Raw genomic sequence first — 18,333 nt, 5'->3', positions numbered from 1 at the left:
GGAACGGTGAAAGCTTGTGATTTTCTGATTTTGTGATTTTAGCACCAACCTTTCAGTTGCCGTTTTCGCTCCGCCGTCTTCAGGCTAGAACGGGTTTCACGAGACTAGCTTTACCCTAGCCCGTCACCAGCGTTAAGGAACGCGAGTACTGGGGCCAACGGGAGAGCGAACATATTGTCCATGGAGATGAAGGAGGGAGCTTGTCAACATGGCTGGAGAGAGACTGTGGGTTCCGGAGGGGAACTCTTCACGCCAGCCAAGGTGGAAGCAAGGATTTTTTTCATGCATTCGAATCTCGCCGTCATGATTGATAGCCTGTGATATTTCACGCATGTGTCAAGCATGTGTCAGGCATGCGTGCAGGGAAGGAATGTCTCGTGAGTCGAGACCGAGTGTTGAATGTTGATATTCTCAGTTTTGAATATCTCTTTCCCAAATTGAGGTTGTCTCGAGAATTTGGCATATAAGAGCCGATGTTCCTGTCAAATATCCATCAAAATATCCATCATTGTTGCACGTTGGTATACTAAATAATTATGGCCGCAGAGCATGTATTGATAGGAAACTAACTGGACAAAAGAAAAACACAGTCGGCCGACAGTAGTGTAGAAGTGGGCAAGGACTAATCTTCTGCCCGCGTAAACTTCTCACTCAAAAGGCCACTCTTCTCGACAACCTTGTATCCCACCAGCTGGAGCGAAGGCGCCTGCAAGATATCAAACACTGGAATATCCGCCTTAAACTCCCTCAACAGCCAGTTGCGCACCTCTACCGCAACAAGCGAGTCCACGCCATATGCCGAGGTAGGAGACGCAGCGTGGATGTCTTCTAAGGGAATCATAAGCGCCTTGGAGAGCTTCTTGAGGAGAGCATCCACGACGATGGCGGCCGCGGCGTCGATGGACGTGGCCTCCTCCAGCTGCTGCACAAGGGACACCTCCACGTCGGTCTTGGCGCCAACGGTGCGTGCCCGCATCATGCGCAAATGGGAAAACACGGGCTCGTTGAACCAATGCGGGATCTCGTGTTGTGTACGGTCAAAATACGCCTGCGTACCGAGGCCCGTGACGAATTGGCATCTCTTCTCGCCGTCGTTGATGTTGCTCCCTTCCATGGCGATACTCATCATAGCGAGGAATTCCTCCTCGTCGATCAACACGAAACCCCACCGAGACAAATTGTTTTGCGTCGCGCCCTCAGTCTCGGCGACGTACCCTACCGACCGGATCATGCCGAGATCAACAACTGTTGCCGGGAGACCCCTAGAGGTGCGGTAGTGGGCGAATGAGTCCTGAAATGCGTTCGCTGCGGCGTAGTTGCCTTGCGATAGATCGCCAATCGTGCCCGCCGCGCTGGCGAGCAAGACGAAGAAGTCGAGCGGCTGGTTGAGAGTTGCGTTGTGGAGGTTCCATGTGCCGTGCACCTTTGGTCCAATAACTTTGGCGAAGGTCTCGTACGGCATATTGGCAAAGACTCGGTCCTGCGAGGCGAATCGCCAGTCAGTAAGTTACATCGTTCCTGGGAAAGTTCGGTCACGAGGAAGGGGTATGCGATCTTACCTCCAAGACCATGGAGGCCTGTATCACTCCACGGATTGGCGGCAGCTCGGCCAACGCAGCACCAAAGGCGCTTTGTAGTTTATTATCATCCGTGACGTCGCAAGCCAGGACGCGGACGTTTGTGCCAGCAGCCTCGAGCTCATCAACCAGCGATTGAGATTCGGATCGACTCGTCCCAGACCGAGATACGAAAATCAAGTTCTTGGCACCATGTCTTACCAGGTGCCGAGCAAGGCATCTACCTAAGCCACCAAAGCCACCTGCGAGCAGGTAAGATGCGTCAGGCTCAAATTTGATGCCAGTTTTCTTTCGCGGTACGACCTATTAACGTGATACCTTGTCAGTTTATGGCATAAACCAGGACAATACCAATCCCAACATCTGGAGAAGTCCATCGTGAAGCAAAGAGATACAGATACTCACCGGAACAATATCATCGCGCTGCGGGGTCAGAACCACCTTGCCCATGTGTTTGCCCATTTGCATGTACCGGAATGCCTCTTCCATCTTGGAGAACGGGAATGTCGTGATTGGGGTGACGACGCCGATGCTTTCGTCGCGAAGAAGGGCCATGACACTAGTGATAAGATGCAAAGCAAGGTCCCGGCGTTGCTTGAACATCACCGTCAAGTCCACAGATGCAAACGTGACGTTTCGAATGAAGGGGGCCATTCCGATGTGCGTGTTTTCTTCGATATCCTTCTTGCCGATCTCAATGAATCTGCCAAACGGTGCGATTATCGACCAGGATGCCTTGAGTGCTTCGCCCGAGAGGCAGTTGAGAATCACGTCGACGCCTTTTCCGCCTGTCTGGCGTTTGATGCCCTCGGCGAAAGAAAGGTTCCGACTGGAGAAGATGTGGCTCTCAGGAATTCCGTACGTCGCCATGATGTGTTCCTTCTTTTGCTTCGTGCCGACCGTCACGAATACTTCAGCCCCGTAGAATTGGGCCATCATGATTGCGGCCTGGCCGACTCCACCGGCTGCAGCGTGGATTAGTATCGATTCCCCTTTTCGGATCCTCGCTTGATCGACCAGCGCGTAGTATGCCGTGCAGTACACAACGGGGATAGCAGCCGCAGTTTCAAACTCCATGCTATCTGGAATCCTCTGGACCAGCTTGGCCGGGTTCTTGACCGAATTGCTGTAGCCTCCCATCGTCCAGGCGCAGACTCTGTCTCCCACTTTGAGGTGTGTCACCTCACTGCCAATCTCAGCGACGATTCCGCTGCATTCGCAGCCGAGGAAACCATCGACTAGCTGGCCCATGCTCACCATGATGTCACGGAAATTCAAGCCAACGGCGCGGACGTCGATCGTCACGTAGTCAGGGGGCAATTGCATGGGGCCGGTTGGGTCATCGATGAAACGGAGAGTGTCAAGGAGACCAGGCACGGCGATGTCTAGGGTCAGTGGCCGATCGGGCTGGTAGAATGGCTCCATCTTTGTTTCGAGCCCCGAGGTCGCTTTACCGCCCAATTCGGATAGTCTGGCATCAAGGCCTGTTGCCTCTAAACAACGCTTGATGTAAAGATGTCCTCCCTTTTCAGAGTACTCTGTGTCTTCCTCGGCAGCAGGCCTGGCAGACAGAACTTTTTCCAGCACCAAGTAGATTTTATCAAAACATTCTGTTGCGGAGAGAGGGCTGTCGGCAGAGAAATCTAGCGTTATAAAAGGGAGTCCAGGGTGCTCTCCCCGAAGAGTTCGAGCAAGGCCATGAATAAGGGCGGCGTCTGGATTGTTGGCTTCTTGAGACCCGCCCACCGTCAACCACAGAAGGCCTGCAGCTTTGTCGAGGACTAACTTGAGCTGTTCGAAATCAGCAGGGCTGATATCTTTCACAAGAGGCTGCCACATTTCGGCTTCGAAGACGCAGATTGTCGAAGTCAGCTCCTTTTCCGAAAGCTGTGAAACTGACTTGGCTGATGACGAGTGGCCCTTCTCTAAAAGTCTCTGCTGTAGACCTGCGACAAACTCTTCCTCTCCGTCAGCACGAGCTTCCGTCGTTATGATTATGATGGATGGCGATGAACCTGCAAGGTCGCCATTTGACTTAGGAATTGGTGTGTCATGAATTGCTTCAGCAACCATGAGTCGACCGCATTGCAGACGAGAATCCCGGTGATCAGGGATACTCAAGCTCAAGCCTCCAAAACCACACTTCCCGAGGACAGAGTCCCAGGTCGCCTCATCCATCGTCGGGCCCCAAGGCCGGAAGTCCTCCTCCGACATCCACCACCCGGGAAGTGTGCCGAATGGAAGGAAGCCTCGGTTGAGAACTTGCGTCATCTCCAAAAGAAGGAGCTTTCCTCCCTCTTTCAAGAGCTTTCTAACGTTCGAAATCGTGTTGCTGATGTTTGCAGTCGCATGCAGCACGTTGAAGGCCACGACAACATCAAACTTTTCATTCTCGGCAAAACCTTGCGATACTGCATCCTGCTCGATGTTTAGCTTTCGGTAGCGGATCAAGTCACCCCAATCGCGGAACTTTTCTTGAGCCTTCTCGAAGAAGCCTGAGGAGATGTCCGTGTATGTGTAATCCTCGAACCTAGGATAGGCGCCTTTGTTGCCTCCCAAAGCTTGGAGAATGGGCCACGTTGCTCCTCCGGTGCCCGCTCCAATCTCCAGGAATCGAAGATTGGGATGCTTGTGCGAAAGCAGAGTGATGTACTTCCCGAGCTGCGCGTATGTGGTTGCCAAGCCTAATGCGTTTTCGTAATACTTGTAAAGAAGATCTCCCTCAAGCATTAGCGCAAGAGGGTCAACATCACCCTTTAGGATGCATGAGAGGCTCTTCCCCACTCGGCAGAGTAGCATGGCTTCGTGGTCCGCAGACTCCACTGTAGAAATGAGATTTTCCATTTTTTCCTGGACTTCTGGCGTATCGAACTGCAGCCACTGTGAGGTCTGATGAGCTACCTTTCCGGAAGAGAGCTGCTCACGGTGGTGTTGCATGTATCGATATAATTTCTGGTGATGAGGCTGGACGACTTGACTCTCTCCGACCTCCTTTAAAGCTTTCTGGTAAAAGTAGGACGCAACCATTTCCAGAGTTCCAATGTAATCTGGTGACGTATCTGCGACACCAGTGTCCCCCAACAAAGCTTCCACCTCATCCTTTCCGTTTAGGTCGAGATCTAGCGCCCACTGGACATCGAAACATAGCTTCTTCTCTTCACCAGAAGATACTCCATCTGCCCCGGGGTCAGTCGATGTGACTGCCGTGCATCTCAAGCCCTGAACAGTCACAACTGGAGTCTTTGACAGACTATCCCGAACATATATCGTACCAGAGGCCTGTCGGTATCCCGCAAAGGCAGCTTCACTAACAGCTTCCAGTTCGAACCCGGGTTTATTAGCGGCCACCGCGTTCGAAACTTCGATTTTCTGGATGAATGTCGGCATGTAAGCTTCCTTGATGTTTGAACGGGTCAGAGCTGGGAAGAAGCTCTGTAGGAAGGCGTCGAGGGTTGCGGGGTGGAGGAGATGTTCATGCTCGTACTCGAATGGCATCACTTTCTTTGTATCGGGAATAGTGATGGTAGCTGTGGCCTTGCCAGTTCCGTAAGAGATGTTTGTCAGGTTGCGGAAGGTTGGCCCGTAGAGAAGGCCAATGTTGGTGAGCGTTTCGTATATCTGGGATGTGGCAACAGGCGTCGTGCATTGCTTCTTAGTACTGTCAAAGTTCTCGTCATACCAATTAGTTGCCTCTTTGCCCTCTCGGCCGTCATCGACTACATCAGGCTGCTGCTGGGCGAGAGTAACTGTAAAGACACCCCGACAGTGTTCCTGAGTTTCCCCAGGAGTCGAAAATGAAAAGACGCGGAACTCTTTCCATACATCGGACGAAGTCTTGCTGCTTGACCTCAGAGGCCTTACTTCGAACATGACTTCCACACCGGCGTCCGTCTGCGGAACCACAAGCGCCCGAGATATCACCATGTCTGCAATGGTGAATCCGGTGACTCTCTCTTTGTCTTGGGAAGACGTGATTTGGCGTGCTGCTTCCAAAACCATGGCTATGTAACCGGCAGCAGGGTAGATGACGGTGTCCTGGACCTGGTGATCCTTCACCCAAGGTTGTTCCTGGATGCGGATGAAATTCCTCCATCTTGGCTCAGTGGGATTCCAATCCGAAACAGGCGCCCCGAGCAAGTCGATACGGGGAGCTGACCGGAAGCGATAGTCAGTGCTTAATCGCGATTCCATCCAGAATTTCTTGTGATTCCAAGAATACGAAGGAAGGTCCACAAGCACTTGGGGAGTCGAGGAGCTTTGCACGGGCTCGTTTGCTCTTCGCAGGCGGACAGAGACGCCGCAGGTCCAAAGCGATGCGGCAGCGTCCAGGGACGTTTCGCAGGCATTTCGACCTCTGATGAGCGCCGAGAAATAAGAGATCGATCGGTTGGTCCCATGCGAGGCTTTTTCCAGGGCTGACGAGACGATCTGCTTGACCGGCCCGGCGAGCGCAGAATGTGGGCCGATCTCGAGGAGAATGGAAACGGGACTCCTACCACCTCCAGTTTCCAGTGATTTTCTTGTCCTCGAGGAAGCGCCGCTGAGAAGCAGAGATTCGAGGCCTTCAGAGAATCGGACGGGAGAGAGCAGGTTGTCCACCCAGTACTGCGCGCCGAGATCCACGTCCGCGGTGGAAGCGGAAGTCACTGTGGAGATCATCTCGCACTTCTGCGGGGTAGAAGCTTCGCGTGTCGGGATCTCAAGTTCACCTAGAAGCTCGAGATAGTGGCTCGCCACGTCCTTCATGTGATGAGAGTGGTAAGCTGTTTTTACCTTCAGCTTCCTGGCAAAAATGCTCTCGTCTTCTTCTTTGATCATGTTCTCCATTGCTTGGATTGCGGTTAAGTCGCCCGATAGGGTAACGTTGGACGGGCTATTCATGCAAGCCACAACAAGCTTGCCGGAGGCAGGATCCAGTCGAGAGATTCTCTCTTGCGCATCCTGTGCAGAGAGACCACAAGCCATCATGGCACCTTCTTGCTTCACTTGCGACGACACGATTCCCCGGAAATATGCGACCTTCAGGGCCGAGGCGAAGGTTAGCTTGCTGGCCGCATAAGCCGCCGCTATCTCTCCGCTTGAGTGTCCAATAACCATTTGTGGCAAAATGCCCCAGTCATTCAGGAGATCGACTAGGGCGAGTTGGACAGCGGTGCAAGCAGGTTGGCTGACTTCAGGGTCGTTGACCCGGGACGCTTCCTTGTCTGTGGGGACGATGACTTCGTCTATCAGGGACCAGGTACAACCCAAGGAGGCCAAGGTGTCGTTTGCAAGTTGTATCGACTTTTGGAATACCGGATAAGATTCGAAGAGTTGCTGTCCCATGCCACACCATTGGGCGCCTTGGCCGGTAAATACGAAAGCGACGCTAGGCGCCTGGTTTATCTTCATGGAAGGGTATGTGTTAAGAAAGAGTTTGAAGATAAACAACGGATTGGCTGGGGAATTCACTTACATCTGAACGAGTTGGACTCTGATTCAAGCTTTCCAGCTTAGTGACAAGATCATCCAATGAGTCGGCAACCACGGAAACCTTGAACGGCAGGGACGAACGCCGCTCCCCAAGCGTGTAGGAAAGGTCATTGAGGAAGGATGCCTCATCTTTTGACCCTTCCACGATCTTCTCTTGCTTGAGATAGGATGCATATGTTGATACTATCTGCTTTGCGCTGGTTGCTTCGTGCGCAGACCAGACGAATATTCGATGTTGGCTACCTGACTCCGTCGCTTTTTCGTGGCCGTTGGTTTGGACAGCATCGCGCTCGAAATGCGTGCCGTTGCCGTCGGAATGGCCATTAGTATGAGAGTGACCATTGACGCCATTGCCTTTAACACCGTTACCATTGACACCGTTGCCGTTGACATTGTCATTGCCGTTTGTGACGGCAGTCAAGGCTTCATGCTTTCCGTGAAGACTAGGATTAACCACAGTACGATGAGAGCCCCTCAAACCTCGTAGCTGTAGATAATTATAGGCATCATCTAGGATGGCATGAACATTCGTGCCTCCGAACCCAAACGAGTTTATACCAGCTCTCCTGACTCCGGCAACCGGCCAGGGAGATAACTCGGTTGGAACACGGATTCTGCAGCCTTCAAAGTCAATCTTGTCATTCCCGCGTTCAAAGTTGATATTTGGCGGAATCAATCCGTTCTCAAGGGTCAAGACAGTCTTGATAACTCCGGCAAGACCGCTGCACCCCTCCAAATGGCCAATATTCGTCTTAAAACTTCCAACGTATAGAGCATTCTCTTGGCCCTCGGGTCGATATTTGCCCAAAGCTGAACCAATTGCGCCCGCTTCTATCGGGTCACCAACAACTGTTCCCGTTCCGTGTGCCTCAAAATATCCAACAACCGCAGGGTCGCATCCGGCACTCTGGTAAGCCGATGTGAGTAAGGCGTGTTGCGCTTCTCCCGACGGAAGCATAATGCCAGGTGTCCTCCCATCTTGGTTGGAGGTGGTCCCTCTAATGACTGCACGGATGGTGTCGTTGTCTCGGATAGCGTCTTCCAATGGTTTTAGGTATAAAGCGGCAATGCCTTCTCCCCGGGAGTAACCATTTGCTCGATGGTCGAACGTGAAACACCTGCCGTCAGGTCCAAAGAATCGAACGTTGGACATGGCAACCATGGGATCTGGATTGAAGATGAGATTGGCGCCACCAACAATGGAGGCCTTGCTCTCGCCAGCCCGGAGACTCTGGCAGGCGAGGTGAAATGCCACAAGACCGCTGCTGCAGGCCGTGTCAACCGTCAAACTCGGACCTTTGAGATCGAAGAAGTAGCTTATGCGATTGGATAGAATGGCCGCTCCATTTCCGGTGCAGACATAGGCCGGAGACACCTCGAGGTCTCGGCTCAGCGACTCGTGGTAGTCTTTGGAAAAGCACCCGACGTAGCAGCTCGTATTCGAGCCCGCGAGCTTCTCCATCGGGACTCCGGCGTTTTCAACGGCCTCGTAGGCGCATTCCATCAGTAGCCGTTGTTGGGGATCCATGCCCACCGCTTCGGCGGGCGAAATGGAGAAGAATGCGGCGTCGAACTCAGAAATGTCTTGGTCGAGAAAATGTGCTGCGCGGATGTTGAACTACACCACGCACACCGAGAATTGATCGTCAAAAACAGTCTCGCGCACTGGGGTCGATCGTGACAAGGATTAGCTTACCGATCCACCCCTGTCCGGGTCGGGGTGGTAAAACGCATCGACGTTCATCCGACTTTTCGGGATCTCGGAGCGGCCCGAACGTTTGTTGGCGATCATTTCCCAGAATTTACTGGGGGTTGAGGCCCCGCCCGGGAATCTGCAGGCCATTCCCACGACGGCGATCGGCGGGAGGGCATCATCGTCATGGGTGCCATTGGCGGTCTCTGGCGGCCGCGAAATCATAGTTGTGGTGGGTTTGTGTGGTTGAGATTAGGTGTGAGAAGCGAAAAAGGGCTTCATCTGTGTACTCCCTCGCTACCATTAGAAACAGCAGGCGAGAGGGAATTAAGTAGTCGACAGCATCCCGGACTGCAAGTCAACATCGAAAGTACCAACACGACCAACCGGTGGTTCGGCCGATCCCCTGCCCTCCGAGGACAACGAGCCATGACGAAAATGGACGGAAAGTGGGGGGAGGAAAGAGGGGGAGGCGAAAGGAAGAATCGCCGACGCAGAGGCAGATGCAATCACCAGTTTGGATGAGAGGATTGGGCAATTCGAACTCGGTCTGGAGATGCTAATTCTGGACATCCTTCCAGAAATCAAAGGCCTCAATTCCCCAATCCCATCCGCCTAATGCCGGGTCCGGCGGGCCGGGCTGCAGCACACCTCGCGTGCATAGAGAAACATGTGCGTGGCGAGATTCTGTAGGTCTGCGTGGGTTAGGTTACATCCAACTTCCGCCGGCGCACTGAGGTGGGTGTCCGCTCCTCCTACACGCTACCTTCGAACTTCAATAGTGCGGGCAACGTCGTATGCGTATGCGAGTTACGTGGCACAACTTGAGTAGAAGATATCGTACCATATATCTGGGTCATGACGCAGGAATTCGATTTGGTGTTGTGGTCAACCGGGTTTGACCAAGCACTTCGCTTGCTTTGTGATCCTGTCCTCTCTGCGGCGACCAGTTCCAGATTTCGGCTCGACCGGAAATGCAGGCGGGAACGGCGCCGACCAACGGCATTCGAGATGGTAGGCTGCGCTCTTGTGCTCGGGGATAGAGGCTCCAATCCGGACACTCTCCGAGTGGGAGGAATCCCCGGAATTCCAAATTTGGCCTCTCCGATGGAGATGGGGCGCAGGCTTTTTGATGCGGACCGAACTTCGTACATGCAGGGACCTTGTTTTGTTAATGGACATGGCAGGTAAATGAGCTGTTTTTCCACTCTCACCGTCACACTCCACACTCGTGTCCGAGTGAGGATCACAGAGGTGATTTCCGCGTGCGTGGTAATATGGACTGGACTTCTAGCCATTTCGGTTGAGCTGTCAAGTGTGCCCCGACCGGGGAATAGAACCCACACTGAGCTGCGGAACGGGCCAATGCAAATTCATGTAACCTAACCTCTTTGGGCTCCTCATTGGCATTTTCGTATTCCAAGTCTGCAAGTTATTCCAAATCCAGGGAGAGACTTACTATTCGTGCCTACAACACAAATGTGCAAATGTCTAAAACTTGGTGCATCAAGCCCGTGGTCAGAATATTGGATACGTAGGACGATTCCGCAACGTGGGAACATGCTAGCCTGTGACCCACACCTCGTCACGAAGCACAGAAATATCCCCGTATATTCATGGAAAACGTCGATACCTACTAGATAACGCTGGATGTCCTTCGTGACCCACCCCCCGGCCGGGAACCCTTGAGAGACGTCAGCCTGCGACTGGCAGGACCAGATTGCGGTGAAATCGACATGGCATTAAGGCATCGAAGGATGGGTCTGTGCATCAATTATCTACGCCAAGCGTCACGCAAGTTATTATTTATGATGATGGAGGTCGCAAAATATCTTGGCAAGTCTTTCGTTGCTAGAACCCGAATGACGACCCTAACCCCCACGATCCGATAGCCCGGATCCGTGTCAGATCGGATCACTGCCGGCTTACATAAGGCACTAAGTAAAGGATGTGGCAAAGGTGGTTCAAAGTTATAGGCATAATCTAATTAAGTATCAGCTGCCGTTGATAATAGCCGGTAGGGATTGTGTTGTGCATGCCAGACGCGGCGGATGAAGTTGGCTTGGCATTCAATGAAGACGTGGCATTTGGACTTGGTCACAACGAGCCCTTTCTCTCATGTCTCGTCCGTACCGCTATTATGGAGAAGAAGACGAGAGTTCTTTGCCTTCACGGGCAGGGGACTTCTTCTGAGGTATGTATAGCGCTCCTCCCTGTACATTTCGATCCTTCCCGCTTAGCACTGAGATTCGGACAGATCTTGAGGATTCAGTTGGCCCCATATCTTTTCCGACTACAAAGGGAGCTTGGCCTCGAATTCCACTTTACCAACGGGCGTCTTCGGTGTGATCCTCACCCGTCCCTTGTGGGAATTTATAACGGAGAGACTTACCAGAACTACTCGTGGAACGATGACCACGGCCTGCCTACTGAAGAAAACAAGGTGGCCGTGAAGGAAGCCTTCTCTGAGCTGGGCAAGGTTCTCGAACGAGATGGGCCTTTTGACGGGGTCCTCGGGTTCTCCCAAGGCGCGTCTTGCACATGTGGGTTTTTGCTGAACAACGAGCGTATCAAGGCGGGGACCCAGACCGATTTTTTTCGCTTTGTCATTCTCTTTTCGACATCGGGCATACCCGAATGGGAGACCGAAGATCAGGAAACGTGCAAGATTCAAGTCCCTTCACTACATGTCTGTGGGGAGGCCGACACTGAATGGTTCCAGGACTCCAAGGCGGTTGTGGATAGATGCGAGGACGGTTCGGCCGAGCTCATTGTGCACAGGGGAGACCATTCGATCCCAAGGGATAGACCAACGGTTGATAAGGTCGTTGAAGGTATACGAAGGCTACTGGAAAGATCACGAGAGGTCAATGAGCCCTAGGGATGACGTTACGAGTTGCAGATATATCAAATGGTTCTCGCTCTTGTGAAGCACTCGTATTTAACATGCACGAAAATGTCTCGATCTCTACTTCGAATTTCGTTTCTAGACAAAGGTGTAGATTTGTCTCTCAATGCAATGGCCTATTGACATGACACGGTTTAAAGGCATTAATATGAATTCGCTTCCTGCTTCCCAACTAGATGCTCCCCAAACGGAAGGCAACTCTGAATTCCAACCAGGTATATCGCCTAACAAGAGATACTAGCAAATGAAAATTTTCACGAAATAATTCCCATAAACTCCTCGAGATCAGCTCTTAAAGCACCCACAACTAGGTACAATCATCGCAACAACCTGAGCAATGAAGAGCCACACCGAGATGAAGTCCGTATCTGACTCGATGTGGTTCTTACCAACGATCAGCTCCACCCATAAAATCAGCGGCCAAGCAATCACCAAGGCAAGGACCGCCCCAACAGGAATCGCCGGGTACCGATACCACCATTTCAACTTTTCACCTTCGAGCGATGGTGCCGCCAAAGCTCCGTAAATCGTGAGACCGATAAAGACCACCACGGTCAACGAATCCGTAATCTGCCACAACAGCATGAACTTGTACCAGCCCGAGTTGAGCGTCCTCCACCCGAAGAAAAAGAACTTGTAGACGCCGAAGCCCTCCTTCAAGTTTGTGGCCCAGGCGAACCACGCCGATACGGTGTTCAGTATCATGACGCCCACCGTGCCGAGACCGAGGAGGACTCCCATGAAATAATTGCCCGAACTAACTCCTCCGACGTACGTCAAGGCGTAGACCATGTTGAAATGAATAGGCACCAAGGAGAGGGCGTGTAATTCTCTGGCCTTGACAGCTCGAAACCATACAATCTGGTTATACCAATTGTACGCGAGGAAGCCGATGTTACTGGGGCAGTTATTTCCGAGACCGGAGACAAACTGCGCCGGAGTTAACATGAGACTGGTATAGAGGAGCCATCGATTCGTGAGGCTAAAGCCGTCAACCACTTTGATAGTTTCCATGGCTCGCGATGAAGCCGTTTACTACAAAGTCTGTTCAAGTCGAATGAAATTGATCGAAGCTGAAAGACGGATAAATACGGAGAAAATAATGCAGGTAGCGAGGGTATTCCTGTTTAGGGATGAACAAGCCAAGCCTGCGAGAGTCTGCAGGACACTGGAAAAAAGTAGACAGGGGAAAAGAAAGTGTGGGAGAGGGCAATCCGGGCGAGGGGAAGAATAGATTTAAGGCACCATAGCGAAAATGAGGCGAACCTCTCCTCCAGGCTGCATTACCGGCGGAGAAGAGAGGAGGAAGATCGGCCAGAGCTGAAAAAGGCCTTGCAGGGGTGCAGATGCACTGCCACGATAACCCTATCACACGAAATATTGTTGTTTTGCTGGCAGCCTTGCGCTATTTCCCGACGCAAATGGTCTCATTGTTCCTTCGATTTGCAAGGGAAAAATGAGAACGAGAGTCAAGGCGGTTTGATGTTATTTAACTTCCCATAATTCGCCGAGAGTGTGGGCTGCTCCTCTCTGCCTCCCATGTCTAAATCAGTGAATGGAGATGAGTGACACTGGCTGCTGCTTGCTTGCGAACTGGACGAGTTGGCCGCAGCATGATGCCTGAATGTTCCTGCACTGCCACCACCGCCACTCCACCACCTTTCAGTTGCTTCTGGGTCGTGTCCGGGTGCCCCAATTCGGCATTAATATGCCAGGAAATATTGATGGATGAGCTGACGTTGATAATAGAATAATAACATTTTCATGGGAGACGCTATTCCTTACGAGCCGACTGAGTATTCCCCTCCGCTTGTCATACCCCCGAACCAGTGCGTCTCTATGCCCGCATCGCTGCCCGACATTTTATTCCTTGACCCTCGCCGGAACAATAATGCATGCGGCCTGACCCGTTTCACCACCCGGTTCCGCGCTGGGTGGTTGTGCTCCTGCTGTTGGCCCATCCATCCCCTCCCCTGCAGGCAAACCCAGCCACATACACAGCCACCCGTTTCAGTCTATCGAATTCGTTTTTCAGCCATGAGACGACCCTCCTCGTGCCGTTGATGAAAAAGGTGTTGATTTCTCTGGTGATTCCTACTCCGTAACCACTCTCCAAATGTGTATCCTCCGTACGGGATATGGCGAGGGAGAAGGTCGCGTTCATTATTACGTTTAGAAATTATTGCTTTCTCTTTTAACTCTTGGGCATCTTGAGTGTTTCCGTACTTTACCCCGCTTTACCGTCCAATGCATGTTGCGCGACGGGATTTGTACTCTCGCACTTAGGCTCTCATCGCAAGGGATTTCCCATGTCGCGGAGTGAAGTTGTCGGCATCGGGCCGTTGAAACCAGAGAGCGTTAGCTCTACTGGCCTAACTGTCTTATTCGAGCCCGTGGCGCCGAAGCTAGAGTACGTCCCAAGAACATGTCATCACAATTTGGCAATAGGCTAACCACGGATGATAGCGTCGTGTTTGTGCATGGATTTACGGGCCATCCCGAGAAGACTTGGTCCACCTCCGGTAGCGTGCCGGCCACCGCACTGGCATCGAGCTCTGTTGAAGGAGAACGCCCCTCCAAGTTTCGCAAAGTTTTCACTTCCGCGTCAGATTCTGGTATCGCCAAGGGTGGCACCGCCAAAGGCACAGTCTACTGGCCTCGAGACCTTCTTCCTGGGGTCTTACCTCAAGCTCGGGCGTTGACGTACGGCTACGACACCCATATTCGCCATGTCGTCGGTAGTCCCGTTAGCACGAGCACACTTTATGCCCACGCCGGAGACTTTCTCGCTGCATTGGAATCGAATCGTCGCAAAGACCCCTCAAGGCCGCTTGTGTTCGTCGCACACAGTCTTGGCGGGCTGATTGTAAAGGAGGCCTTGCGCCAGTCTCGGGGATACAAGAGCCAACCTCACCTTCGTTCGGTGTTCGACTCAACGAGCGGACTCGTCTTCTTTGGCACGCCGCATGAAGGAGCCGATCCACTGGGCCTAGTCCATCATGTGGTTGCGCTGCTGACCAAAGGCGTCGGCTTCAGAGTCAACGATAAGATTGTTGAGGCTCTGAGCCCCTCTGCTGAATATCAACTCCAGCTCAGAGACGAGTTTAACCGCATGATAGACGAAAGGGGATGGATTATTCATTCCTTTCAGGAGCAATACGCACTCCCTGGATTGTTTGGGAAAAAGGTACAGTATCTCCCCCCTCCCCCTCCCCTCTCCCCCAACCGAAGTGAGCAAGAACTCGTATGGTTAACTCTCTCCCTTCTAGGTGGTCGAAGATGCGTCTTCATGTATAAGACACCCAGGCGCCGAAGTCGTCGAGCATATAGGCAGCAACCACCGCAATATGTGCCGCTTCTCAGGCCCAGCCGACAAGGAGTTCAAAAAGGTAGCTTCTGCTCTTCAGCGCATCGCCGCCGCCTCGTCGGGTGGGAATTCCCGTGGGAACCGCATAACGCGGCAAACCCGTAGGACCACCCTTGTTGCGAGCTCAACTGCAGAGGAAGCCGCATCAGAAGCCGCATCAGAAGAACACCTCGAGAAATTGGTGGCATCTTTAAAATTCTCGCAAATACACAATCGTTACTCAACCATTGACCATGCCCATGCCAAGACCTGCCAGTGGCTGCTTAACATGAGGGAGTATGTTGACTGGGATAACGCTAAAATCGGGAACGACAGCAACTTTCTTTGGATTAAAGGGAAGCCTGGCACAGGTAAATCCACTCTCATGAAATTTGCACTCTCTGTGGCCAAGCAATCGAGAAAGGACGCCTTGATAATCCACTTCTTCTTCAACGCCAGAGGAGCGGAGCTAGAAAGATCAACCCTCGGCCTCTACCGTTCCATACTCTTCCAGCTTTTCCAGGAGGCCCCCGACCTTCGCTCTGTGCTGAAAGAGACCCATGGTCGTGACCCGGGCGAAGCTCTCGAGTGGCATATTGCCACCCTTAAGCAACTCTTTTCTGCCGCTGTGAAGAAGTTGGGTGGCCGCCCTCTCGTGTGTTATATCGATGCGCTTGATGAATGTGATGAAGACGAAGTGCGAGACATGGTTTCGTATTTCTTAGATGTTGTCGACGAAACCGCTTCCTTCGGTGTCCATTTACGAACCTGTCTCTCGAGTCGACATTACCCACACATTACCATCAACCGGGGCCTTACATTTGACCTCGAAAGCCAGGAGGACCACGACGACGATATTGCGAATTACATTGCTTCCAAACTATACATTGGCGATGGCGATTACGCGTCCGAAGTCAGGCAGCAGATCCAGGATAAGGCCTCTGGCATTTTTCTGTGGGTTGTTCTTGTCGTGAAGATACTCAACAAGGAATACGACAGAGGCAACATGACGGCCCTGAGGAAGCGTCTGAGGGAAATCCCGAGCGGCCTTTATGGTCTGTTCGAGGACATCCTGACGAGGGACTGTGATAACCTGGAGCAACTTTGGATGTGCATCCAATGGGTTGCGTTTTCAAATCGGCCTCTCACAAGGGAGGAGCTCTACTTTGCCATCGTCGCAGGCACGGACGAGTCGAGCCTTGAACCCTGGGATCGCAAGGAGATCTCCGTCCCAGATATGGGACGGTACATCCTAAGCTGCTCCAAGGGCCTAACGGAAGTAATACAGAAGACGCATACGATTCAATTCATCCATGAGTCGGTCCGAGATTTTCTGCTAAAGGAGAATGGCCTTGGCAAACTCTGGCCACAATTCGAAGAAAATTTCCCAGGAAATAGCCAAAATAAACTTAAGCAATGCTGCGAAGCTCAGTTGCGCGCGGTTCCCGGAATTGACGGTGAAACGTCGCAGCCGGTGCTTCGTGATGGCTCATCTCGACTCGCGAAGGCATACCCTTTTTTGAAGTATGCGGTCCACAACGTATTCCACCATGCAGACCGCGCACAGGAACTTGGAGTATCTCAGACCAATTTTCTTACCTCGTTTGACCGCCGTAGATGGATCATTTTAAGTAATACCTTGGAGCAGTACCCCGTGCGCCATCACACCCTCACGGCCAATCTCCTCTATCTCTTGGCGGAGGAAGATGCTCCCCATCTTCTCAAAATTCACCCGGATTTTGCGTCCCATTACGATATATCATCGGACGAGAGGTATCAGTTTCCTCTGTATGCTGCTCTTGCCTGTGGTCGCTCCCGGGTCGCTAGGGTTCTTCTGTCTCAAATGATACCTGAGCACTGCGAATGCGGTATCACCACGCCATCGCTTGATACATATACGGCGCAATATAAACGGGCCGACTTTCAGCCCGAATCTAATGATACGAAGGATGAATACGCTCTCCGATGCATCGGGTTTCACACCGACCTCGTATTTCTCCATGCCCTCGTGCATCATGGAAACTCTTGCGACAGGTTCCGGCCCATGATACTACGAAACGTGTGGAAAAACTTTACAGCGGCGCGGGATCCCCGAGTCTTTCTGATCCTTCTCCTCCATCGATGCCCCATCGAAGATCGACGGGCCCTAAATAACTATATTCTTGACTATGCCACGCAGAGAGACGTAGTGGACCTCTTCAAAATGATACTCTTGCCATCTGCAGATACCGCACTCAGAGCCTCAAACACTTACGCGTTCTCGGAATGTGACATTCTCAGGAGGTATCTAACACTGTCCGCGGGCTGGGATTGGGAAGTACCACTCACAGCGGCCGCTGCAGCCGGCAATATCACCATAGCCGAGATGCTACTTCAGTCCGGCGGCGTGGATCCCAACGGAGACCCCGAGAAGGCCTACGGAAGGAGACCTTTATGCGAGGCAGTCAAGCAAGGACAAGTCTGCATGGTAGAGATGCTGCTCACTTGCCGTGGGATAGATCCGGACGCGACCGATTCCGAGGGATGCACAGCCTTACAACGAGCCATTTTACTTGGGCGCGAAACTCCCGACGTCCTCAAAATGGTGAAACTTCTGCTTGACAGCGGCTGCACACCTGACAAGACGTCCACCCTGAATCAACCTACGCCTCTATATAGAGCCGTCTCCTGGAGGATGTTGAACATTGTGAGGCTTCTTTTGGATTCTGGGAGGGCTGACCCTCTGTGCCCATCACGGATAGGCGGTGTCGGCGAAACACCATGGAATCTCGCCCTCAAGATTAACAGGGCCGACGTCGTCGCGGCGTTTCTCGACTCTAGCCTGCTTGGCGCCGGTGGTGCTCTTGGAAAACAGTGGAAATCGCCTTTACACGTGGTGCTCCTGTATCACTCACCATCCTCTAATAACCTTGAGACAATTAAACTGCTCGTTAATTCCAACAAAGTCGATCCTAACCAGGTGTTTGATGGGAAGACACCACTCCAGTATGCTATCTCTTTTGGTCAGTGGTCCGCCGTTCGCCCGCTCCTAGAGTCAGGCCGTGTCGACCCTTTCTTGGAAGTCGGGTCAGGTAAGGCCCCGCTATGTGGCCTTGCGGAAGAAGGAAAGCTGGATCTCGTCCAACTGGTTCTGGAGACTTACCCAAACCACCCTCGGTTGAAGCATTGTGCGTTAAAGGCGGCGCAGTTGGCCAGGGAAATGTCTCGGAAGATTAGGCTTGAGGGGCATGCTGGTACTGCTAGCGTCTGCGATACCATTCGCAGGATTCTCGAAAGTCACGTAGCTTCTATGGGAGGTTAGTGGGCGAGGAAGGTAAATAGAGGTAGAGGTAGGTGG

The 18,333-nt window shown here is 52.4% G+C and overlaps 3 protein-coding genes and 1 pseudogene across 3 annotated transcripts; 2 read left to right on the top strand and 2 right to left on the bottom strand.

Moving 5' to 3' along the window:
* Window positions 1-622: 622 nt before the first annotated feature.
* On the bottom strand, window positions 623-8,967 carry SAPIO_CDS1984 (Phenolpthiocerol synthesis polyketide synthase ppsA; the record flags this gene model as incomplete). The annotated part of the gene is made up of 5 exons (XM_016785129.1): window positions 623-1,480; window positions 1,560-1,880; window positions 1,983-6,962; window positions 7,033-8,667; window positions 8,746-8,967. The coding sequence occupies 5 exons, from the start codon at window positions 8,965-8,967 to the stop codon at window positions 623-625; spliced, it is 8,016 nt and encodes a 2,671-aa protein (XP_016645426.1).
* Window positions 8,968-10,882: 1,915 nt separating this feature from the next.
* Window positions 10,883-11,623, top strand: SAPIO_CDS1983 (uncharacterized protein; the record flags this gene model as incomplete). Its single annotated transcript, XM_016785128.1, has 2 exons — window positions 10,883-10,936; window positions 11,000-11,623. The coding sequence occupies 2 exons, from the start codon at window positions 10,883-10,885 to the stop codon at window positions 11,621-11,623; spliced, it is 678 nt and encodes a 225-aa protein (XP_016645425.1).
* A 312-nt stretch (window positions 11,624-11,935) lies between these two features.
* SAPIO_CDS1982 lies at window positions 11,936-12,664 on the bottom strand (annotated as a pseudogene; the record flags this gene model as incomplete).
* Window positions 12,665-13,959: 1,295 nt separating this feature from the next.
* On the top strand, window positions 13,960-18,297 carry SAPIO_CDS1981 (uncharacterized protein; the record flags this gene model as incomplete). The annotated part of the gene is made up of 3 exons (XM_016785127.1): window positions 13,960-14,060; window positions 14,117-14,880; window positions 14,957-18,297. 3 exons carry the CDS (start codon window positions 13,960-13,962, stop codon window positions 18,295-18,297), a joined length of 4,206 nt encoding a protein of 1,401 aa, XP_016645424.1.
* Window positions 18,298-18,333: the final 36 nt, after the last annotated feature.

The sequence above is a fragment of the Scedosporium apiospermum genome (assembly GCF_000732125.1).
Source record: "Scedosporium apiospermum strain IHEM 14462 chromosome Unknown SEQ_SAPIO_0077, whole genome shotgun sequence".
NCBI classification, from domain to species: domain Eukaryota; kingdom Fungi; phylum Ascomycota; class Sordariomycetes; order Microascales; family Microascaceae; genus Scedosporium; species Scedosporium apiospermum.
The sequence above is the reverse complement of the archived record's forward strand: the minus strand, read 5'-3'. Positions and strand labels throughout refer to the sequence as shown.